Source organism: Podarcis filfolensis (assembly GCF_964270895.1).
Source record: "Podarcis filfolensis genome assembly, chromosome: 1".
NCBI classification, from domain to species: Eukaryota; Metazoa; Chordata; class Lepidosauria; order Squamata; family Lacertidae; genus Podarcis; species Podarcis filfolensis.
The window spans coordinates 89,011,244-89,035,976 of record NC_139604.1 but is presented as its reverse complement, the minus strand read 5'-3'; the positions used below and the strand labels follow the sequence as shown (position 1 = coordinate 89,035,976).

Sequence of the window (24,733 nt, the reverse complement as noted above, 5' to 3'; positions counted from 1 at the left end):
GAGACAGAGCAACGGGAGCTCACCCTGCCGTGTGGATTCGAACCGCTGACCTTCCAATCAGCAAGCCCAAGAAGCTCAGTGGTTTAGACCACAGTGCCACCCACTCCCCAAGTATAAGAAATGCTTACACTGATTGTATTAGCATGACATTGAATTCCATCCAATGAACAGGATTCAGCTCAGTTTTACTCAGAGTAGTTCCATTTAAGTCTATTAATGTTACTCTGAGTAAAATTTGGCCGAATACCACCCAATAATAATACAGTGGTGCCTCGGGTTACATACGCTTCAGGTTACAGACCCGTCAGGTTACAGACTCCACTAACCCAGAAATATTACTTCAGGTTAAGAACTTTGTTTCAGGATGAGAACAGAAATCGTGCTCCAGCGGCGCGGCGGCAGCAGGAGGCCCCATTAGCTAAAGTGGTGCTTCAGGTTAAGAACAGTTTCAGGTTAAGAACAGACCTCCAGAACGAATTAAGTTCTTAACCCGAGGTACCACTGTATCAACATACAGGGTGGCATTCAACAATATGTTAAGGTGATCATTCCGTTGGGGCAAGCATTGGAATTGCGCCCCAACCTCTCCACATGCTGTTCTGGGGGTTATCTTTTTTTAAAAAAAAAAATGATATTTATTCAAAGTTTCAAAAATACATAAGTATGAAAAAAAGAACAGAAAAATACAACAAAAAAATATATCAAAAAGAAAATACAAAAAGAAAAAACAATAAAAAAATACTAATCCCATATTGCATCTTTTCATTTGCTTGTTTCTTGGACCTCCTCACACTTCCCTTTTTGTATTCTAGCTTAATTCGTTGTTTCAGCAAATTCTTCCCATATTTCTCAATTTTTGTTTAAATAATTTATCTTAACAGTCTATCTTGTTTATTAACTCAACATATCCTTTCCATCTTTTGCTATATTCTATTGTTCAATTTACATTAATTTCTTTAACCTTATCTTGCCTTAAAAGTCTTAAAATTCAAATTTTAAGCCATATTTCTACATAACTCCTTAAATCCTTTTTACTAAAGCCAATTGGTTCCATTCCAGCATAATCCCTGATATTTCATTAGTGTTACACTAATTCCAAAAATAGAAATTTTTCTTTTTATACACTTTTTCTTTTTCTCTAGTTTTTATCCAACGTCCCTTCTTCCTGGTCTCGGGTTATGTCAGTCCTTTCTAACCATTGCATCCAGTCCATCAATCTGGTGATCTTATGTCTGAGGCCCTTAAGTCTCTTCCATGCCCCTTCTGCAGATTTTCTGGTTCTTGTTTGCGCTTACGCTCTTCTTTGTCTTTTGTTGGTTTCTTTCGTAGTTTCTTTCCTTTCTCCTTGGGGAGTGGGTCTCCGGGGAATTCCAGCCGGTAATAATCTCCATTTTCCTTCATCAAACTAGCCCATTCCCCGCAGTCCCACTCCCCGTCATCGTCATTGTAATCTAAAAAGTGGTTATCCAAAAGGTAATTGTCAACTTGTTTCATAGTCCCACCAGAATTAAGAGCTTTCTTGACTCCAGACGCTTCCAGCCACACTCCAAGTTCAATCTTCCAAAGCAGCAGCTTTTTCTCCTGCAGGACTTTAGGTCTCACCATTTGTGTTGCTTGGGGTGCAGTCGCAACCTCTTCCGTCTTCATCTGCCCTTGGACTTGCCCTGTCGAACCAGTTTCCTGAATTGTTTAGTTTCCTGAATTGTTTAGTCTGTATAGTTTCTTTATCCTTGTTTCCTGTTAAATCATATTCACTGGCTACAGCAGTCATCAAGTCCAACTTTTCATTCATCAAGTTCATTTTCTCATGCAACTGCTCCAGCAATGCATTTGTCCTGGACAAATGTTCTGGGGGTTATCCAGCCCCACCCCACTTACAAAATCCTCGGGTTAGGGGATCCTGTAGAGCAGATTTGGGGGGGGTGGCAGAGCTACAGAGGAGAGGAAAGAGACGTCCACTCACACAACATTGGATATCAGCTATGGGTACCAGTGCTTCCCACCCTCTTCATCCTACATTTTGAAACATCTAAAGGAATGAGGAGTAGATCAATTCTAAGAAATATAAAGAAATTAATGAGCTCTTCATCATCGTTTTGCTCAGGCCTTGATGAGAAAATTGCACCATTGAATCAAAAGCTTGATGGCTTCAGATCCCTGTGAAAGCTTGGTTACTTTCTCAATAAACACATGGTTGAGTTTCAAGAAGAGAAAGTCTCTGTCTCACATGGAAACTTAACTTGAAAAGTACTACTATTCACAGGGGACTTGAGTTTATTTCTGTGCAAATGTGTGCAGGAAATACATACCCAAACAGTGGCTGCAGGAGGAAGTCTAAGCCAAAAACTCCACTGCAAACAATTGCCCATTGTACAGGTGAACTATTTGAAATGAACTCTGTGAATCTGAAGTCATTCAGCGTCTTCTTAAGCTTTGAGAAAGAACTCTTGTCACTGGGTTTTCAGCGTGCCATAAAGAAAGAGACAAAACAGGTCCAACCTGGTCTATCTTGTGTGATCTGTGAGTCATTCTTGTAAATCTTATTAGTCTGCTTCAAAAGACTCTTAACATCTAATAATGAACAACAAAGAAGGGGAAGGAAAGCAGCAGAACACACCATCTTCTCTGCTCTCACTTATCATGAGCTCATTTTGTCCTGGTTATCAATTATACCGCCAGAAGTTCAGCCTCCATTTAATTGGCTTGATTCAGCTTTCTTAACATGGGTCTGCAAGATGCCTTATCAGTGGTCTCACCTAGCAACTGTTTCCCAGCAAAGAAAATATGCCCTCCCTGACTAACACTTCTCTGTGGATTGAAGTACACCTGATAATTTTAATTAGCCGGTTTAGAAAATGCTGAACTCTCTTGATGCACCGCTTAGGCACTCCCCTGCTTCCTCAAGGGGTCAGCCAAGCCAATGGACTGGGCTGAACATGAAGGTGAATCTGTAACCTTTTGGTGATGAGGAAGTCAAGCTGGCCGGTCACACAGCTTGGGTCTTCCTGCCTGTGGCTTACAAGGTTGCAACCCAGAAATCCCACCTGCCTCTTTAACAACTCAGCAGTCACAAGAAGAGGATGCAGCTGCGGCTTCCCCTCCCACAGTGCCATTGCGCATCCTCCTACCTGCGACTAGAGCAAGGAGGACTCTGGTTTTGCCTCACAGCAGGGAGGGGTGGTACCGCAGCTGCATCCTCTTCTGCTGCATCGAAATCTTTAAAGCGACAGGCAGATCTCCAGTTTACAAGCTGCCACCCTATGACAGGCTGTCTTCCAGCTTCTCTTAAGTGATCCACGAAAATTATGCCTTAGAAAAAGGTGATTCACCTTCAATAGACTCACCTGCTCTCTAGCCAGACTACAAGAGGGCTACTTTACTTTTATGAGCTGGGTAAAAAGAATAAATCCCACTAGATGCAGCTTCTGTAAAAGCTGCAGCATTGCAATGCAGCCCACCCTCTTGAGAAACATCATGCTGTTGCTGCCTGCCTGGGACTGTAAAAACAAAGAAGGGGGAAAGGGCAGGTCACAGTACCTTGGCTCATGGGTGAATCACAGGCCTTGCTTTTCCTCTTTCAATGTTTTTCTTCTTCTGGCTTTCACCAATTCCTTTCATCTTCTTCTGTATGCCTTACCTTGTGAGGCAGAGCCAGGTTAATCTATTTTACACTGCAAAACTGAAAATACAAAGTGTTCTCAACTTTTGCAGTCACTTTTGCACAACAACAGGCCTCTGTCGGTGTAAAATGAGAACGTTCATTTTAAGCACATCAGCAGATTGTATCGCTTTAGATAGAGCACGTTGTATTACAACTCTTAACTACTTCCATTTCTTTATCTCAATTCTGTGCCTACAGCATTCTTGCTGAATAATCACAAATGTACATTCAAATGTAGAGGTCCTGACAACATACAAGCATTCAAAAGCAGTTGTGTGTTTTTTTAAAAAACCCTATAACACACATTCCCTGTAACATTACTTATAATTTGTGTTTGCCATCATGGAGTTCATCTTCTTACAGAGTGTGTTACACACTTTTTCAATTCTTTGCTGATCTACCATGACAACAGATAATAATCATAGGGTTGTTTGGCCGAGTAAAATCTGAAAGCCAGTTCTTGCACTAGAACAAAATCCTATTTTAACCCACCCAGATACCATGATGCCCTGTATCTAACGTTCATCACACTTGAGGTTATACATCTCAAACTATGCGTCTTAAAATGTAAAGCAGACCAAGAATTGCCAGGGCAGGTGTGAGCTCTATCGCCACCTCTCTCGGCTCAGTTTTTGAGAGTTAAGTAGTCATCAGGCAGGGAAGTGACAACCTAGGCTTTTGCTGTCAGTGCACTGCAAGTAACTGTTGATATGCACCCACCAATCAAGTGTACAGAGTTCTGTCTGTCACATGCAGCTTCTCCAGTGAGCCTTCCTATGTGTCAGACAGGGCCATAGGCATCCTTGCCACCTTCTCAAGCCCCTTCCCTTTTCTACCCCGAAAAGCCCATTGTGGGATGCTACTGTGCTACCTAAAGGCTTTCGACCTGGCATCTCACTGCCATGCTGTAGGGTTCAGGGCTGCTTTCCAGCTTTGGAGGAAGGAACTGATCCTGAGGCAAAGGCCTGGTGGCTGCTCTGGGGGCCTGGTGCTGGATTCTACACTCTGCTGCAGGCTATCAGCAGAGCATAATGCCAGGGCGTATGCCAGCTTCCACGAGTTGTTTAGCCTAACCTACATACGCCTGCACAAAACGGTGCATTTCTGGTACACTGCCAATGTTTTGTTCTGGGCCGTGGCTATTAATGCCTTGCGTACATAACTACTATTTTACTCTCCGATGAAAACAAACCAAGCCAAAGTTATTGTCAGACACCTTTTTCTCATATAGCCACCCAACCCTTATTACAATAACAATAATTATTATTACATACTCCCTTGTTATTATGCACTGGTACAGGTAGCTTTTTTCCCACACATTAGTAGCTTTGCAGAGCTCCCATGAGTCACTTAGGAGTCTTTCTCAATGTCCCAGGACTAATTGTATGTGTTCTCTTGAAAGTTGCAGCTACTTTAAAGTAAGAGGTGCAGATAACACATCTCTTACATCATATGTCTCCATCATTTTAATGTGGCTTGTGTCTGGCTTAGTCACCCACTTGTGCCATGGGCTACACAAACAGAATAAACATGGGCTATGTATCGGGGCAACCCACCCATAGCCAAATATTAAAATGAAGATGGAGATCTTGGCTTTTTGCCATTGTGTGCAGACATTTTCACCCCGAGTAAATTGAATGGGCATGAAGCAACTTGTTTGTGGGCATTGGCCATGCCGTGTGTCTATTCAGTAATGGCATTGCACAAATGAGGGTACAGAATGGAGCATCCTGAGAATTACAGCTTTTGTTATTAACAAAAATTTAGAAGGGAGTCTCAAGGATCCTTAAAGCCGCAGAAACAGGTTTCAGTGCATGTGAGCAACACCTGGTGAAACATCAGAGATCATGATGGGTAAATTGTCCTCATAGCACATTGAAAGATACCATTAAGCCACTCTCCATCCATTCATTCATGCAGGGAAGAAAATGAGTGCACAGACTCTATTAAGCCATAAGCATTTCCTTAATCTGTCTCTCTTAAAATACTGTACCAAGGTTTCAAGAAGAGGGCATGCATACAATAAATACCGGTAAATTATGAAGGAGTAGTACAAAACCAAGTTCTATGCATCTGCAAGTAGTTCTCTTTCTAAACAGAGTAAATTTGGTTTAATTTGGACAGGGTTTCATAAGGCTCCTCTCTGATCTCATAGCTTCCTCACTGCCAAATGTCAAAATCCTGCTCCAAATCCTGGAGGCAGTTCTAGACCTAGTAAAATATATATAGTTTGAAAATATTTAAACATTGGCAAAAGTGACAAGTTCTTTCACTTGCCTTCTTGGAAATTGCTGCAGCGTTCTTGCTGATGTTTTAAAGAACACCTCTTGCTGGCAAGGAGATCTAGTGTGGAAAATTTCGGCACAAGCAGGATACAATTTTGTGAGGATGGAATGTCCTATGGCACCATAAAGCCACCGCTGCATTATAGGTTTATGAATATAGGCTCAAATTTATATCCTGCCTCTTCTCCAAGGAACTCAGGTCAGCATATTTGGAATAATCCTATTTCATCCTCACGACGACTTCATCCTTTTTATAATTTTTGCTCAGTCGTATTTCATGGAGTAATGAGTCATCAAGTGATAAATGAGTGGAAGAGCTCAAAATTACTACCACTATCTTACTGACTTTTCTAACACAACTGCACAGCTTGATTTTACCAAACATTGTTAGCTTGCTTGGAGCTTTGCAGTGAATTTTGGGGCCTGAGTATGATAAACTTTCTGGGTTTGGGCAAAGCATTTTTAATGTTGTTTCCAATATTGCTAGTCACCCTCAGAACTCAAACCCAGCTCTGGTTCTTCTGTCACAAAGCACCAATCTAAACCCTCCCTTCATACAGGGGTCATCAACCTAAGGCCTGGGGGCCGGATACGGCCCAATCGCCTTCTCAGTCCGGCCCACAGACAGTCCGGGAATCAGCATGTTTTTACATGAGTAGAATGTGTCCCTTTATTTAAAATGCATCTCTGGGTTATTTGTGGGGCCTGCCTGGTGTTTTTACATGAGTAGAATATGTGCTTTTATCTAAAATGCATTTCTGGATTATTTGTGGGGCATAGGATTCATCCCACCCCCCAAAAAAATAGTCTGGCCCACCACATGGTCTGAGGGATGGTGGACTGGCCCACGGCTGAAAAAGGTTACTGACCCCTGCTTTATACATAAAGATATAACTGCCATGTTGCTTGCCACAACCCATTAGAGATTTCCTTCCATTGGAAAGGCTGAAAAGAACCAGTTCTGATAGGATGGCAAGGGAAAATTTGGGACCTGGCTCTTTCCAAGCATCTACCACAACACACAAGGGCTGTTCAAGGCCAAAGAAAACATGCTCATTTTTATACGATATGGTCCCCCATGACGTAAACAGAAGTGATGTTAATGTAAGACCTTAGGCCACCCTGTCCTGACATTGTTGTGTTGCTTGGAGTTTTCCACTGAGTTTGGGGACCTGAGTGAGAGCCCTTCCACACATAAGTTGTAGAGTAGCCTACAAATAGCTTATAGCCATGTTGGCAACACACCCAAGCAGATGGTCATGCAGCAGTGTGAAGCATGGATGGAGTTGTCATTTTCAGCATCCCTCTGAGTTTCTCATTTTTCAAAACTTAGGTTCAGTTTGCTGTATTTCTGCATCAGTTTGCAATTTTAAAAAGGGTAATCAAAAAAGTTTATCAGCATTTTAGTATTTATTTATCCTAATAAACATATTTTTGTAAACAATTTTGCACAATATAATTCATTTTATTGTTTATTTCCAGTATTTGCATTTTTATGCACACTTGCCCTGAATATATGCTTTCTGAAGACTTTATTGTTGTTGCTGGAAAACTGCATTATGACATCTGGAGAAGCACAAAATTCAAAAGGTACATGTATTTTTAGTTTGTTTATTGTTTCAGGAAGTGTGAATTTATCCCCTCACCCTGTCTGCTGCAGAATCATAGTGGGACCTACAAAAGTAGGGGAGTAAGTTCATTGGCAACAGCTCTGTGTCCCCTAATCATTCCTCCTCACTCGCCATACTGAGATGATCTCAACACTCGGAAGTGCACTTGTTGAAAAGCAAAAAACAGAAGGTGGCGCTGGAGGAATTGAGCTTGTGCCACACCTTCAATCTGTTTCTTTTTCTAAGATGACCTATTTTATTGTTTTTGTGGATTATCAAAAGCACTTACTGCAGCCCTGTGAACTTGTGTAGGGCTTGACAAACAGATAAGACAAGCTCCCTGCCCTGAAGCTTTTATGGTTTAAGTAAGAGCAAGACAAACACAAGATAACACATGGGGACAACAACACTGGCAGAGCAGGGTGTAAGGATTATTAGCAGAGAGGGAAAGGGTGTGTTTTGAGGAGAGAACCGGAGAGGGGGTGGCTATGAGATGAAGATATCAGAACTAGTGGCGCAGCTATACAGCTACTAACACATTTGCAAAGCTCAGCAGTGTCCGGTATGATTTCAAATTGGATGGGAGACTGCATGCTGAGATTCCTGCATTGCAGGGGGTTGGACTACATGAGCCTTGAGGTCCCTTCCAACTCTACAATTCTATGATTTTATGAACTGCAGGAGGCACAGAGCAGGATTCCTCAGAATTGCCTGTCTTATGCTCAATGGAGTGGGTGTAAAAATGCATAAGCACTTCAGAGTTGGGAAAGTGCAACACTTTATTTAGTATATAACACTTCACAGAAATCCACAGGTAAAGAAAAAGATAAGCCTTTGCTCCCCAAATTACAGCCTAATTTTGACAGCCAGGAAGACAACTGTGAAAGCTGCATATGACAAAGGCAACCAGAAATGTATAGGACCAGTTGCATGTCTTGGGCATGTGAGCCAGGTGGGAGGGATTGGTCTGCATGCATGTCCTTCCCACCTCTCTTCTCAGGCCTAGGTCATACATGATTTTGTGGTCATTCTACCAGCACAGCAGCAGTGTATCCCTGGACCCAGCAAAAAGTAATATCATGAGCTTGGGGTGTTACGTTGTATGCCAAACCCCTCCAATCCCTGGATCCAGCAAGTGTTAAAAACTAATCAAGCCTCCAAATTCCTGGAATAGCCAAGATAGCTTCCTGGTTAGGTGAGGGGAGATTAAGGGACTTGATGTGAGTGGGACACCCCTCCCACAACAGAAAAAGTCAGAGTTGAAAGCAGAGAATTGGAGTGATGTGAGCTAGAGGAACAGCATAAAACTGGAAGACAGGGAGACAGAGCAATGTTTGATGTTTGCTTGAATCCAAAGGTGCAGCTATGGGAGAAACAAGACCTTTTGGGGATGTTAATGCTGTGAACTCCTCCATCACAGGCTTAGGTTGTATATATGTGTAAATAAACCATATATCATAAAGACACCAGAGTCTCCACTGTGTCTCATTTCCAAAAGGAAACACAAACCCTGGGTACCCCTGGAATCTCACACCGCTCAGAGATTGGGGTGACATGAACAGTTAGTATAGGATTGCTCAGTAGGAGAATTCTAAAAAACAGAGGTACCCTGGCCAACTCTTGATTATTTAATGTGCTATTGTTGTTGCTCATTATACAATAAGACATGGAATGAGGCAGAGGCTTGGATTTGAAGTACAGTGGTACCTTGGGTTACAAACACTTCGGGTTAGAGACTCTGCTGAACTGGAAGTAGTACCTCGGGTTAAGAACTTTACCTCAGGATGAGAATAGAAATCGTGTGGCGGTGGCGCGGCAGGCCCCATTAGCTAAAGTGGTACCTCAGGTTTCAGGTTAAGAACGGACCTCGGGATTGAATTAAGTTCATAACCAGAGTTGCAACTGTAGCCCAGAGTACCTAAAGACCTCAAACTGGACCTGCCCCCATGTTCTGAACACCTGACTATGCCAAGTTGCAGAATTCAGCTTGCAGAATTCTACAGACACTCTCTTGCCTTGCCTTCCACCCGCCTTTCCATTCTTCACACCTTTATTACAAGAGCACATCAGCTTTGTGCAACAACAGCTGCCCCCACAAAGCCAGAACACACAGGCACAAGGAGATTAGAGGGGAGACCTCTATTTTAAAGGAGCCCCCCCTTCAGCTAGTGTGATTACCACAACTCATGAGTTTTGCTTTTCCTGTTTTTAAATATCCCGCCATCCTTTCAGGCTTTTGCAGAAGACGTTCACCTACCTGCCTACTTTGGTTGCTGGTCCAAACAACCCTAAAACTATACTCTGATGCAGTTCCACAGGCATTATTCTGACCCAGCCTTGGGCCACTTTCAGGTGGGCCTCTGTGCCACATCCTGCCCAGTGCCTCATCATTTGACTGCTCCATCCCCATGCCATACAATTTAAGCCTTTTGGTTAGACTGATGCCATTTCTTTTAAAAAAATATGCTGTGCATATACATGTCCCTTTGAAAACAAGAGACGCACACAGTTTCCTCAGAGCAGCAACAGCAACAGAAAAAAAGGATGAATTGATGGCTGGGTTTTTGCCACCATTAGACTTTCTCCTCAAACTGAGGAGGGGTGAAGCAAACTGGCATGCAAGTTATTGACATGGTTCCCTTCCAAATGTCTGGTAAGAGAGGTAAAATGAGGAGGGGGAAAATTTATGGAAAAGAAATGAGTGGTGGAGAACTGTCCTTCAGACAGAATGCATCCGCTCACAGGTGATACAAAAAAAATAAATCCACTTTTCTACATCAGCATCCTTCAATGCAAATGTTATTAAAACAGCATTTCTGTCTTTTATGCATACATACCAAAAGTGTGAGCGAGTGACTAAAATGTGTTTTAAGTGGAACGTGTGAAATAAGTCTTGGGATTTATTAGTTTCTAGTTGGTCCCAGATATAAGACTCTCAAGATGACAGGAAAGATCTAAGCGTCTCCCTTTTGAAATAAAAAGAGCATTCTCTTGGGAACACACATGCCATTGGGAAATACTGATAGATGCAACATGTGCAGTTAGATGTAAGACTGTATTGCAATCCGTTCAGTTCACTGGTTACAGGAGGAGAAGCAGCCTAACTGGTAATTACTGTGGGTTTGGCTTTTGCAGGATGAAGCTAAAATGAAGCTGGAAACGTTCTCATAGGTACTTTCCATCAGTGATTTGCTAACTGAAGAAACAGCGTGAGAATTAATGGAGATACATATAGGAAAGACACTGTAGAAGTGGGGTCTGGGGGATTGAATTGTAGAAATTAGTGTGGATTGTTAAAATATTGAGTTAATATCCAAAGAAAACTGGCTTAGGAAGCATTTTGATACAGAAAATGAGAGGCTCTTCTGTGCTATTTGCAAGAGAGAGGATGGTGGAAAGTAAAAGCACTGCAAAACAGACTTTTTTGATGCTACATCAACCTACTTCCTCTTCAGCAGCCAAAGAAGCGGTTATTGGTAAAAACAAGTTGAAAAGTTAGTTCAACATCCTACTCTATAGACACATTACACATTACTTGCATTTATATTTCCAGTGGAAACCTTAACGTGCCATTTACGTTCTGTTTATGTACAGGACAGCATATCAAAATGACACCACCGTATTTTCCAGTTATCTTGAGACTGCCACCACCACAGTGAGTTTCACAATACTGCTATATTACCCCTTGCCCAGGAAATCAAAGTATTCAGCAACCATCACCGTGTTTCACAAAATAACTGAACCCAAAGTGCTTCATGTACATTTGCCTTGATCCAACAGGAGGTGACAGAGGAGACACAAACAGGTGCTGCATGTCATTTCCCCCAGGCTAAGGAGATCAGCTATCTGTTTGAGGTACAAGCAGTCAATCAGATTCACTTCCCTCTTTCCTAGAATGAATGATGCTACTGATGACAATGCGACAGGGGCTGCATATGCATTGCCCAAGTACTTTCATGTCCAGGAAATCTTCATGCACCGCTTATTTGTAAACCTTTTGCTTCCTGTTAGATTGGGACAAACATCTTTATAATCATTACAACAACCCTGTAAGAGAAGCCAGTGTAATTGTTCACATTTTATGGAGGGGTGGGTGCTGAGATTGAAGGAACTGTGGCTTGTCTAAAGCTGCCTTATGAGTTCACAACTTAGGCGAGATTAGAACAAGGAGTTTCATGCTCCCTGTGCTAAGTCACTCTGTTACCCCAACCTACATTATGGAATATGGTTGTATGGCCTGGTCTGGAGAAGGGGATCTGTTTTTTTGTGTGGCCTGGTTTTTGGTGACTGGACAGTACTATGCTGTCGGATTGCTAGGTTGAGTAATGTGGGACTGTTTTAAAATGTGATATATTTATTTTATTACTATGCTTTATGTGAACCACCTTGGGGAGAATTTCATTCCTGAGAAGCAATATAGAAAATAATTAAATAAAAGTATATGAACTAGGGCAGGCATAGGCAAACTCGGCCCTCCAGATGTTTTGAGACTACAATTCCCATCATTCCTGACCACTGGTTCTGTTACCTAGGGATGATGGGAGTTGTAGTCCCAAAACATGTGGAGAGCCGAGTTTGCCTATGCCTGAGCTAGGGCCTTACAGCTTCTGAGAAACTGTTTGACCCTCTTATAAGCAGCTGGCTCAAGAGCACAACTTGTTATGAAGTTATGTAATCTTATCTCATTCTCGTTACTCTTGTATTACTCATAGGTATAAAGTCAAGAGATTACAGCTCATAATGCTTGTCTCGTGCTGTCTAAGGATTCCTGCAAAGTAATGGTATTGCCTACTCAGGCTTCCTGCTAACAATATGTACAGGTACACACTCCCGCCTATAAATGTTTGCACACTAAGCTGCCAATAATCTTTCCTCCACAGCCCTCCTCCTTCAATACTTTTTTTCACATCTACTAGCTTTACCTAACAGTGCATGTAAAAAAGTAATGAGTTCCAGTTTGACTCATGCTGGTAAATTCATACTGGTGTGACGCAACGGAAGTACAGCTAACATAAGAGGCGATGTTTGTTTTTCTTTAGGGCACATACTCTTTTGAAGGCGATTGGCCATCTTACAAAGATGATGGGCAGTGGCATGGAAAAAAGAGGGAACCTGATTGGCTAGGGATAAATGAAGCAATATTTACCTAACCCTGAAAAACAAAAAGGAAAGAAGAGGGGACTTCCAGACCGTTGCTATTTTAAATCAACAGTGGGATTCAGCTGCATACTGGGAAATTCAGGTTGTGCAACTGTAGTTGGTTGGGAGGTCTTCCAAAATAAACCCACCTTTTTGCAATAAGGAAAGTGAAGAGGGAATGCACTGGAAAGTGTGGGATAACGTTTCCTTGACAAAAAAGATTTCTCCACACATCCTCTTGTCCCCTGCCTAGAAAGCATGGGTCCAAGAGGTTTTGCACTTGTCCCTTACTTTCAAGGCATGGGTCCAAGCGGTTTTTCACTCGTTCAACTGCTTTCCCCTGGGAATACTTGCTGTTTACCACTGAATCGGAACAAACGTCAATCTGCAGAAAAACTGCTTGACGTTTGTTTCGATTCAGCAGCAAACAGTGGGCTTTTCCAGGGGAATGCAGTGGGACAAGCAGATGTATAGACGAGCCCCACGTCATGTAACCTCCCTGGAAACAAATCCCGGTGAATGCTCAATAAACAGGTGGTCTGGAAAAGCCCTACAAGTTCTAGTGTGACATAGAATACATTAAAAGCCACTATGCTGGGCCCATGTAATGTATTAAACTAAGGCATCCACATGTTTCCACCTGTGGGGTAAACAGCAGCTGGGAGTGTTGATTTTAATTGGGAAAACAGTGGACTGTGGTCCCAGGCCAGTTTCTTCCCCTCCAGTGGTCACACACACACACACACACACTAGCCTGACTGTGGATATCCCTTATGGTGACAGGTTGTGCTCTCATGTGTATTCCTGTTCCATTAAGATATGCCTGGTCAGATCAGCCTGCTAATACCTAGACACAAAGCCTTGTGGGACTACAGATGAATCCCTAGGAAATCATTGCAGCAAATCATACGAAATGTTTTTAAAATAGTAAATATAATTTGACTAACCTATTAAGATCGAATGTGACTGGTTCGTCATTCTTGTGTATACGCACAATATTCATTTTAGTGAGATTTAGTTGGCCACATTATACCTGGTCAGGTAATCTGTCCATCTAGTTTATTATCTCCTCAGAGTCCAGGCAGAGGCCTTTTCAAATCTTCTGCTACTTTACAGTGGTACCTTGGGTTACAGACGCTTCAGGTTACAGACTCTGCTAACCCAGAAATAGTACCTCGGGTTAAGAACTTTGCTTCAGGATGAGAACAGAAATCATGCGGTGGTGGCAGCAGGAGGCCCCACTAGCTAAAGTGGTACCTCAGGTTAAGAATAGTTTCAGGTTAAGAACAGACCTCCAAAACGAATTAAGTTCTTAACCCGAGGTACCACTATATATCATTTTAACTGGAGACCTAAGGCAAAGAACCCGAGACATCCTAGATGCAAGGCTCTGGGAGCTTTGCCAGCAAGCAGCTTTGCCTTTTTTTGTTGCCCTGCCCTCTTATTCTAAACTGATCTTGACAGGCAGAGATAGGCCAATAAAAACCTAGGCTCAAATCGTTTTAGTGGTGAAGTAATTATCTGTTCCAGCTTCCTCCTTTGAATTTAGCAACTGTTGGAAAGTCCCTGCAACGATAGCTCTAAACTAATGATTAAAATAGCTTATAATTATATATTAAAAAGGTTCTGAGCCCAAGAACAAGCATGGGGCACAGGGCCACAAAAGAAGAAGAGGAGGAGTTTGGATTTGATATCCCGCTTTACCCGAAGGAGTCTCAAAGCGGCTGACATTCTCCTTTCCCTTCCTCCACCACAACAAACACTCTGTGAGGTGAGTGGGGCTGAGAGACTTCAGAGAAGTGTGACTAGCCCAAGGTCACCCAGCAGCTGCATGTGGAGGAGCGGAGATGCGAACCCGGTTCACCAGATTACGAGTCTACCGCTCTTAACCACTACACCACAATGGCAGAAGAGAACCTGCTCCAGTTGTTCCATTTACTCTCACTTTCAGCAACAGAATACAGCAGCTTTAAAAAAAAAGAAGAAAACTGGTTGTCTCTTTAAATACAGGAAACGTGCGTTGCTCACATTCTTTGCTCTCTCTCTCATATTTTGGTTATCTTTGGCTGATCAGCGAGGTTAAGGGAAAGGGAAGATGAGTTTCAAGCCGTGTTTCCGAAGTAGCACAGGCGACAATGAATATACATATACAAAGAGTGACTCATGTTGGCTGTCTAAACTTGCAAGCAGTGCCGTGCCAATGCCAGTTCACATGAGTTGGCATAAGAACATAAAAGGAGCCTGCTGGGTCAGGCCAATGGCCCATCTAGCCCAGTATCCTGTTCTCAGTGTGGCCAACCAAATGCCACTATGGTTGTAGTGCAGGTGGAAGGAGACTGTGAGCACACTTCAGAAACGTGCAGGGCTGAGTGTGTCCTCCAGTTGTGTTCACATAAGTAACTAATTATGTCAGATGGTTAACCAGAGGCCCGTTAGATGTTGTTAGACTACAACTCCCATCAGCCTCAGCCAACAAGTTCAATGATCAGGGATGATGGGAATTGTAATCCAACATCTAGAGGGCCAGAGTTTCTCCATCTGTGGTTTACGTATAAACAGTAGCATCTATGTTCCTTAGAACTTAATCTGTTCCAGGAGTCCATTTGACTCCCAAAACCATTTGAAAACCAAGACATGGCTTCCAAGTGGTTGCAGGAGCTTCCTGCACTAAATCGGAAGCCGTGGAAGCTGCGTCGGATGCTTGACTTCTGAAAAACGTTTGCAAACCAGAACACTTACTTCCAGGTTTGCTGCATTTGGGAGCCGATTTGTTCCAGAGCCAAGCCGTTCCGAGTACCAAGGTACCACTGCATTGTGATTATACAGCATTAATTTAGCCAAGCTATGAGTATGGGAGCCCCTCCCCCCAATACTTATCCTATGGGGGCCACAAGAAAATATGAAGCATCCAAGGAAGAGCCTTGTGAGGGACCACAAACAATTGCAAAAATAAACTGAGGAGGCAGGGAGATGTGGTGGTGTGTAGAATTTGACCGAGGCACATTTGTTGGAATCCCTATTTGCTTAATTTCAAATCTGTACCATTACCACAGCTGAGGCCTCTTGGAAGTTTAGCACATTTTGCAAGCCAGAGCTAACTCACAAGGAAAATCCATAGCATTCATTCCGATTTACTTCTGAGTAAACTTTTTGTTTAAGGTTTGAGCACAAGTTTGTAAAACAGAGTTGAGTGGCCATCTGTCACGCATGGATTCTTTAGTTGAGTTTCCTGGGTTGGACTATGTTATGTACTTAGTTGAATAGGATCCAAAATGCAGCAGTATGATTGGTCCGCAGGGGCCACCCAATCCAGCTCCAGGTGGAAGTGAATCCACAACCTGCTTGCCCTACAGGAGAATCCCGGAATTAGCCAATCACGTGCAGCCTATTGTGTAAATAATGTATATAAAGCAGATATTGTGGGGGAACTTCCATTCCTCCTCACCAGTATGAGCTGAATAAACAGCATGAAATCCACTCTCGACTCCGAGTATATTTCAGACTAGATGTCCCTTCGGGCTCCCTTTCCAACTGTATGATTCTATGAACACGTAGGCTTCACATTCTAGCTGCAGGCGCGGGAACGGCTGCTCCTTTTCAGGATTTACGCGCCACACGTGGTAAGATCCTTCCGCCTCTCGGGCCTCTCCGCACTTCCGGAGGCGGCCATGGCGAGGAGGAGCTTGCCATTGCGCTCCCCGAAAGGGAGGAGCCACTTCCGCGTCCTTCTCGGCTCGCCTCCTTCCCTCCCCATTCGAGCAGTTTCCATCGCTTGCGAGATTTCCCGGACAAAAGGCTAAAGCGCGGGGGTGAAAGGTGGTAGCCCTGCAGCAATGGCCATTGTTCACGCCACCCACACAGTTTCTTCCTCCTTCCCGCCTCGTTCCCTTGTCATCTGGCAACTGGGTGTTATTGGGGAGGGAGGGAAGGAGTAAAAGTTTCGGAAAGAGTCCGTTTCCCTTGGGAGAAGCGGGGCAGCGCGCAAACGCCAAAATGAGCAAACATCCTCTTGCTAACTAGTAACACGTTTCGAGTTATTTATGTGAGAGCGAGCGCGGGTTATTTCCTACAGCAGAGTCTTGCCAGTTTTCCACAAAACGGAAAAAAGGAGTAACGCGGGGAGGGACTGCGAGTCAACACGAAGCGACTCAGCTTGTAAAAATGCAAAGGCGGCGGAGGCAGCAGCAGGGCGCTGTTAAAAATGGAGGCAATCAATTTCAATCAAAGCAGGCAGCTGCGAGCCTACCCAAACTGGAAGGCTCTTCGGAGTTGGAAATCGCAGCTACAGCCCGTACAATCTAAAAGGAGCTTCAAAAGTTCCCGGGGAGGTTGGGGGGAGGGGGGAGAAAAGAGGAAGGAAAACGGGGGAGAGAGAGATCTGCAAGGTCTCGCTCCGAGAGCAAGTGGCCTCGTTGCGCCGCAGTGGAAAATGCACTGGAGGCGCGCTCTTTCATAACAGCCCCTGCATTTTGAACTATGGTGCCATAAACATCTGAGGGCTTGTGTGGGTGACCCTTTGCTGTAACATGAGCACATGGAAATAGGAAGGGGGGGAGGAAATAGTGGTATTTCCACTTCACTCTAACCTTCTGTTCCACAACTTAAGGGCAGCGAGAGAACTGATTTAAACTTTAATCGCCTTTCCTTCCCAGATGCAAATCGTAGAGTTCGGCCGAGAGTCACGTTCCAATGCATGTGTCTTTTTCCTAAGCGGAATCCCGCCAAAAGAAAAAAACGGAGGGCACTAGCATTTGAGTGAATTGGGAAACCATCTGCTAAATAATTAAAAGAAATGGGGGCGGGAACAAAGGCAGAAAGATGAAAGCGGTACCACTGTAGAAAGCTCGTCGTTCAAAACATCCCCTCCCCCAATTTGTAGTTTCTCAAGCGTGCAAGACAGAGAAAGAGCCTTTTATAAGACCTTTTTAAGAAGCCGGTCGCCCTTGCAGAAACAATTCGCCAGTGTTGGGATCCAAATCAGTAGCTGAAAACTACCGCAATCTGGTCTGTAAAAAGAACAAAAACGAGGATTCTGTCGAACAGAAATCTCTGAGCTGAGCAAATACCACTAATTCACTATTCTAAATCCAGTGTTGTAAAAATAAGTAGGGCGCGCACTCCCTGTCCCTTACTGATGATTTAGTTTTAAATTCATTCTCCGCGAGGAACAACTTTTGCAAGTTCTTAATTTTAGACTCCAGCCTTACGCACGCTTACGCGGAAGCCAATCCTTTTTGTTTGTTTGTTTGTTTTAACAGAGCTTACTTCCAAGTAAATGTGCCTCAGATCACACAGCCTTGCCCTACTCAGCTCGCACAGAAATGAGCCCAGCTCGAGTTCACTTGGGATTTCCTTCCGAGTAACGTAGTCATAAGGTTTCAACTGCCCGAGACTATCAAATATACTTCCCTTTACTTGTGCACGCTTGGTGTGAAAAGAAAGTCTAAAGTTGACTCCCAAGTTTTTGCTTGTTTCCCTCTAAACATGGAAGAAATGAAATCGCGAAGACGGGCACTGTAACAGCGCCCCAGAAAGCTGCTTCAAAGAAAGACAAAAAGAAACGGGGCTGAGAGCAAGGAAATTTTGCAAGGAAACAGTTTGATCCCGCCTTTAAGGAAGGAGAAGGGAGGGCAGGCCGGAGTGGTTGAAGTGAATAGCGTCACATGTTGCATTCAAGTCCTGACAAAAGAGTCTTATCGAGTCCTCCCCCCGTTTTCTAATTAGAGGTAACTTGCACAAACACTGTACTTCTAAAAAAAAATCCCCCCTTTTAAAAATAACAGAGATCGCCTTTAAAAAGACCCTCCTCCCCCTTTTCGCCCTTCTTGAAAGTTTTTCGCCCTCCTTGAAAGTTTTTATAGGTTTGACCGCATGGGTGATTCAGACTCTACGTCAGTCATCTTCCCTCCGCCTTCTTCCTCATTTAAATGAATTTGGAGCTCCTCCCACGGGGTAAGGTCTGAAACTTTATAAATTGAGCTTTACGCAAAACTCTTCTGGAAGGAGAGAGAAGGGAGAATTGCTGGAGCTGGAGGGGGCTAGAGGAGTACCCAGGGAAACTGGAGGCTGTGCCTTACAACACTGTGATTCATTTTATTTTTCTATTCTAATATACTTATTCCACGTCTTCGCCCCTCCTTTTGGTAGCTGAAGATGTCTACAGCCCTCGTGTCTCCAACCATCTTCGAGCTGAGTGAAGTTTTATGCAAAGTAAGTTGTAGCCCCTATTATCTCTTAAAACTTCTTAAGGGAATGGTCTCTCATTCTGCATCTGTCACCAGCCCCCCCCCCCACGTCCCGTTTTTGCTTCAATATTCAGCATTTTAGGAGCCTAAAGTTTTGCTGGGTGTTGCGTGTTTTTAAGCAACGCAAAGTTTTGTTTGGGAGTTGGTCTGGAGCCTTGAAGAGTTCTTTAGGCTGCAATTCTGAGCACGCTTACCTGGGGGTAAGCTTCATTAAACTTAATTGGGCTTACTTCTAAGTAGGCATACTTTAGATTGCTTTGTTAGGGAGATTTGCCTAGGAAGAAGTTAAGGTAGGTTATTGCGCCAAATCTAGTAAAATGTTGTTTAGGGTACTGTCACAAACTAGCCTTCTTCGCTTCCCGTGTGTTTGACTTTGTTGGACTCTTTGGCTTTTCTTCCGTTTTTTCAAGAGTTTAAAATTCGGGTGCCTTCTCGAAGAAACTTGTTAGATGTTTTCAGTGACTTGCTGGGATTGCATTCCGAAATGGTTGCCATGCAGTTTGCCCTCTTGCTTTTTGGCTCAAGTTTACAACGGCTGGTCCTTATTCCTTACTGAAGATTGAAAGCCATTCAGATGTATGAAAGCTTGTTTTTAACGCGTGCAGAAGTGACTGGCCCTCTTATTTTCGTGAATCAGAAAGTGTGTTTAAGTCGGCAGCCCCTTTTCTTGTGGGAGTTGCCCTTCATCCTAGATTCTGTGCAGTACTTTGAACTAAGGCTTGCCGTGGTTCAGTTTAGACTTTTGCTCATGTTGTGGAATGTGAAATTTTAGCAACTTGTACATAGGGAGCCGAAGTTCCCTATTGCATTTCAGATAGCAAAACCAACCTCCGGGGTTCACTAGAATTCTTAACGCGTGTCTTGGAAAGTTTCTTGCTTGCAATGACTTGCTCAGCCGCACGTCTAATTGCTTACTCGGGGTGGGGAAAGATGGCTGTGGCCACTTTCCCCCGCAAGTCGGATCTGTTGCTGTTTTTCACGTCTACTGGCTTCTCCTTGGTTGGAAAGGAGAAAATCGGGTGTGCCCGCGCGCGCGAGACTGGATGGAGATGTGGTACTGGGGCTTTTGCAAAAGAACGTTTGCAGGCAAGTCACCGGCCCTTCCCGCCTCTAGTTCTGCAGTTTGCTGCTTCTTACAGCCAGCAGTTTACCAGGCTTATCTCTCATTCCACTCACGCGGCTGCGTTTTTCTCTTTCAAGCGGCCTTATCTTTGCATACCCGAAGTCTTTGCCTGTATGCATTTCTCCTACGTTTATAACCAAGTTGGAGGAGAACTTGCTGGTGGGTGAGATCAGTGTTGTGGGAAAGTTAACAACTATAACTAGGTTGCAAAGCACTACTTCATTGAGAACAATGTCACATTGGAACTAGTAGTTTAAATTCTGAAGTTGCACAGCTGATTGTGCTTTTTCATGGACCCCTCATAGCTTCCAAAACGGAGCAAACCTGGGTGTTGGTTTTCCACTTAACATTAAGTGTGTTGAATATGGATGCACAACAATGACTTTTTAAAAAAAGTATCATAGAGTAAACATAAACCGGACCAAGCCCCAAGTCTTGCCTTTTACCAAGCATGTCTCCTTCCTTGATGCTTTCAAGCAGTTTAAAACTGAAGCTGCAGACTCTTCTTTGCTGCCAAATGGCTAATTGCAAAGGAATCCTCTTGCAGTTATGGGTGAATTTTGCCATGGATCACATGAAATGCAATTCCTGTGCAGGAGGTGGAGCAAGAGGGATGGGATTAATTTAGATTAGTAACTAGCATGTTTCCCAAAGTCTCAGGCCTCTTTTCAGCTTGGGTCTTACACACTTCCCCCACCACAGATATTTTTTTTTTACTCCAGAGTGGGATCTGTTGTACATAGCAATATTATTATTATTATTAATTATTATTATTTGTTTGCCTGTATTCACTTCTCTCCCTCCTCCTCCATCCTTTCTTACTGGAAGGGGTATAGGAATAGGGGTTGAAGAATGTGCTCAGAAATTTGGGAGTAACTAGGTTAGGCCTTTAAGGCATAAATTGCATAGTGGAAGAAGTATTGAATCCATGCCTAGCTCGGAAAGGAACATGCTTGGGAGATGTGGCTGCTTAAGAAATATTTGGATAGGCCTTTGCCTAGGGCAGTGAAACAACATGTATTTCATTGTGGCATTATGCTTGGATGGAACAAATGAACCTGAAGCAAAAGCTGTTGTATAGCAGCATTGTTTACTGTGCCGCTTTGGAAGTATTTTGACATACTGTATAGCTGTTCCCTGATAGAAAGGGGCTCATCTTTTAGATTGTGCCTTTCATTTTCCTTGACCCAAAGTGGCGCAGAACAGTCTGGGGGCTTTGGGAGAGCCTATTATGCACATAAGGAAACTGGGAGGGAGGTATAGGTGCCAGGTTTTAGGCTGCATCTTGCTGAAAGGTTCTTGAGGAAGTTGGGTTGTTGACTGGCCTCTCCTTTTCCCCCTGCTATAGAGTAACAAGATGCTGAACTACAGCCCTTCTGGTGTCGGAGGGTGTCTCTTGGACAGAAAGGCAGTGGGAACCCCAGCTGGCGGGGGTTTCCCCAGGAGGCACTCGGTCACCTTGCCCAACTCCAAGTTCCACCAGGCCCATCTTCTCAGCAGCCTCAAGGGGGAGCCAGCCCCAACTCTCGGGCCCAGGGAGAATCGCTTTCGGGACCGCTCCTTCTCTGAAGGTGGCGAGCGCTTACTGCAACAGAAGCAGCCTGGCGGACAAGTCAACTCGAGTCGCTACAAGACGGAGCTATGCCGCCCCTTCGAGGAGAATGGGGCCTGCAAATACGGAGACAAGTGCCAGTTCGCCCACGGCATCCACGAGCTGCGAAGCCTGACCCGCCACCCCAAGTACAAGACGGAGCTCTGCCGCACTTTCCACACCATTGGTTTCTGCCCTTACGGGCCTCGCTGCCATTTCATCCACAACGCTGAGGAGCGCCGCGCTGTAGCCAGCGGCCGAGATCCTGCCATGGCCGACAGACCCCGCCTCCAGCACAGCTTCAGCTTCGCAGGCTTCCCAAGTGCCATTGCTGCCAACGGGCTGCTGGACAGCCCTACTTCCATAACCCCTCCGCCCATCATGAGTGCTGACGACCTCCTGGGCTCTCCTACTCTGCCTGACTGTGCCAGCAACCCCTTCACCTTCTCCAGCCAGGAGCTGACCAATCTCTTTGCTCCCAGCATGGGGGTGCAGATGCCCGGTGGGGGTTCGCCCACTGCTTTTCTCCTCAGACCCATGTCGGAGTCCCCCAACATGTTTGACTCGCCTCCAAGTCCTCAGGACTCTCTCTCCGACCAGGAAGGCTACCTGAGCAGCTCAAGCAGCAGCCACAGCGGCGCTGACTCGCCCATCCTGGACACCTCGAGACGCCTCCCCATCTTCAGCAGACTCTCCATCTCTGACGAGTAACCTGGTGTTGCCTCTCGGCCTCTTCTAGCCTCTCTTCTTACAATTTTAAGCTTGTAATCTCTCTCCTTCCCACCTCAGCCCCCACCCCCAAATCTTCTTAACATCTCTGGGTTAGATGTTAATGCAAAGATAGTCCACTTGCCTAAAGTCCACTCACTGGCTGAAACCACAAGTGCCAAAATTACAGCAAAAAGTGATAATCGTTTACAAATGTAGTGCCTTTTTTTAACATGTTCACTGTGACTATATTACCTCTCCAGCTGCAGAGGGCACCAGCAGCCTCCACAGAGCTCTGTGCATTTCCAGATGTGCAGGGAATATCCGGAACCAGCAGCTCCTATCACTGGCCATGATGCAGAATCTTCTTTCTTTCCCCGCCCCCTTTCTCTAGCCAGTGTTTTGTAGACATATGGCATGTGGACGCCTGTTAACATCCAGCCCTTACCACCTTTTAAAGACTAACCTTGCCTGAATCTACTCAGGTCAGCCAGAAGAACAGCTGAGAATGGACAGTAGCTGTCACATGCATGGGACTTGGTGACTGGAGAGGGAAGCCAGATGGACAATGAAAGACTTGCTTTTGGTGCTACAAGTTCCCCGTGTGTACATGTGACACCTTCAAAAGCGAAACAAAAAAAAATAAATTGGGGGGGGGGTGTCTAACGGTGTTCATTCCACACATGCAAGTTCTGTGTAAACAAAGTTCCAGTAGTCATAGCTTTAATGGTTTTGCTCTAGATTACAATAGACCTATCCATAGAGCACTCACGCCAAGCTTTTTATTTTTATTTTCCTGGGTTTTTAATTTTGTATAACTTTTCAGAAATTGGAGAGCAAATTTTGCTTGTCACTGCACAACAATATAAAGCTTATTTAACTTATCAAAACGTATTTATTGCTGAAACCTATGCTTTTTTGTTAATTTTGTTCATATTTATCTGGATGAATTCATAGAATATATTCTTTTATGTTTAAATTATGATCTTCCATATTAATCTTAAGATTGTGAAGTCTTTTTCTTTCCCCCTTCCCCACAGTTTAATATATTATACTACAATGACATTTTTTGTAACTTTACACTTTTTGGTTATTTTATTTTTAAAAAATGAAAAATTAATTTAAAAAAAATGCAACAGCTGTGTTTGGATTATTTATTTTAGATCGTTCCCCTTTTTGTGTCAGACTGCAAATTGAGTTTAATGTGCTTCTTTGCCTCTATGCCCCAACAAGGCCTTTCCTGGATGGGATGAAATTCTGACCACATTGCTGTCATTGAAGGCTTCGTCAGTGACTTCAGTAGGGTCACGATTTCACTTCTGGCCTCAAGAATGTATACGCACAAGCTGTGCTGTGAGACGATAAAATGGAAGACTGCTTGCTTCCTTTTTTGTAAGTACTTAAAGAAAAAAAAAGTCTACCCTCTGGTTTCAAGTGCCTATCAAAAGACATTCCAAATGCAGTTTGTCTTTGCATTTCTGTATTCCAAGAATGGAGTGTTTCCTCATTTAAGGTAAACTTTACTGGCACAAAGAACACATTGAATGTAATTTTTCCCATTACTGTTCACTACATTGCCTTTTTTCTTTCTTCCTTTGTGTGAGTTTATTTAAAGAATCTTTTGTAACGACTGTTTGCAGTTTAAATCAATAAACCCCAAGTGTTTTTTCAAGAATTTGATAGTGAAATTGGTTTTCCTTGCAGAAAAGTTCAATAACTCTTCAGAACGAGGTCCAGTCTTGACAAATCCTCTTGCACCAGAATATAAGTTAATTTGCCCAAGAACTCCTGACTTTCCTTGTGATCTATAGGTGATTAGGCTGGGCTAATATTTATGCATCTTATCTTTGGCTTGCACTTCTGCTCTTCTTAGATGGGCTATTTTTATATAAAATAAAAAAATTCCTTCCAGTAGCACCTTAGAGACCAACTAAGTTTGTTATTGGTATGAGCTTTCGTGTGCATGCACATTTCTTCAGATACTGAAATACTGCATGCACATGAAAGCTCATACCAGTAACAAACTTAGTTGGTCTCTAAGGTGCTACTGGAAGGAATTTTTTTATTTTGTTTCGACTACAGCAGACCAACATGGCTACCTATCTATTACCTATTTTTATAGAGTAAGTTATTAAATAAATACTGCTTCAGGGATTCAAACATGTTTAACTCCTGCTTTGAGAGCATATTGTGTTGGCCAGAAGAAAACAGAAAAGTATTGTCAAAATACCAAATAGTTCATCAAATAGCAGAGTGAACGCATTGGGTGGTTTGCCTTCTAATCTGAACTTTATCTTGAGCTTCCAGGAATTGTTGAAAGCATGTCATTGCCCTCATACACTTCCTTTATGTGCCAAATGTTCAAGAGCCC

The 24,733-nt window shown here is 43.6% G+C and overlaps 1 protein-coding gene and 1 long non-coding RNA gene across 5 annotated transcripts in view; one reads left to right on the top strand and one right to left on the bottom strand.

The window, feature by feature from the left end:
- The window catches only part of LOC310759109, a 29,758-nt gene extending 11,723 nt beyond the window's left edge, over positions 1–18,035 (bottom strand). For 2 of the 4 annotated variants that reach the window (XR_014546218.1, XR_014546219.1), the window contains exons 1-3: positions 7,192–7,305; positions 3,538–3,679; positions 2,310–2,453 (exon numbers count right to left, since the gene is read on the bottom strand). This is a non-coding gene — a long non-coding RNA (uncharacterized lncRNA). Of the gene's footprint in view, positions 1–2,305; positions 2,454–3,537; positions 3,680–7,191; positions 7,306–17,960 lie in introns of those variants that run through there. The other 2 variants (XR_014546216.1, XR_014546217.1) reach the window with 2 other exon arrangements.
- A 5-nt stretch (positions 18,036–18,040) lies between these two features.
- Positions 18,041–24,037, top strand: ZFP36L1 (ZFP36 ring finger protein like 1). Its single transcript, XM_083605702.1, has 2 exons — positions 18,041–18,905; positions 21,412–24,037. The coding sequence occupies exons 1-2, from the start codon at positions 18,849–18,851 to the stop codon at positions 22,363–22,365; spliced, it is 1,011 nt and encodes a 336-aa protein (XP_083461828.1). The 5' UTR covers positions 18,041–18,848; the 3' UTR covers positions 22,366–24,037.
- The last annotated feature ends 696 nt before the right edge of the window (positions 24,038–24,733 follow it).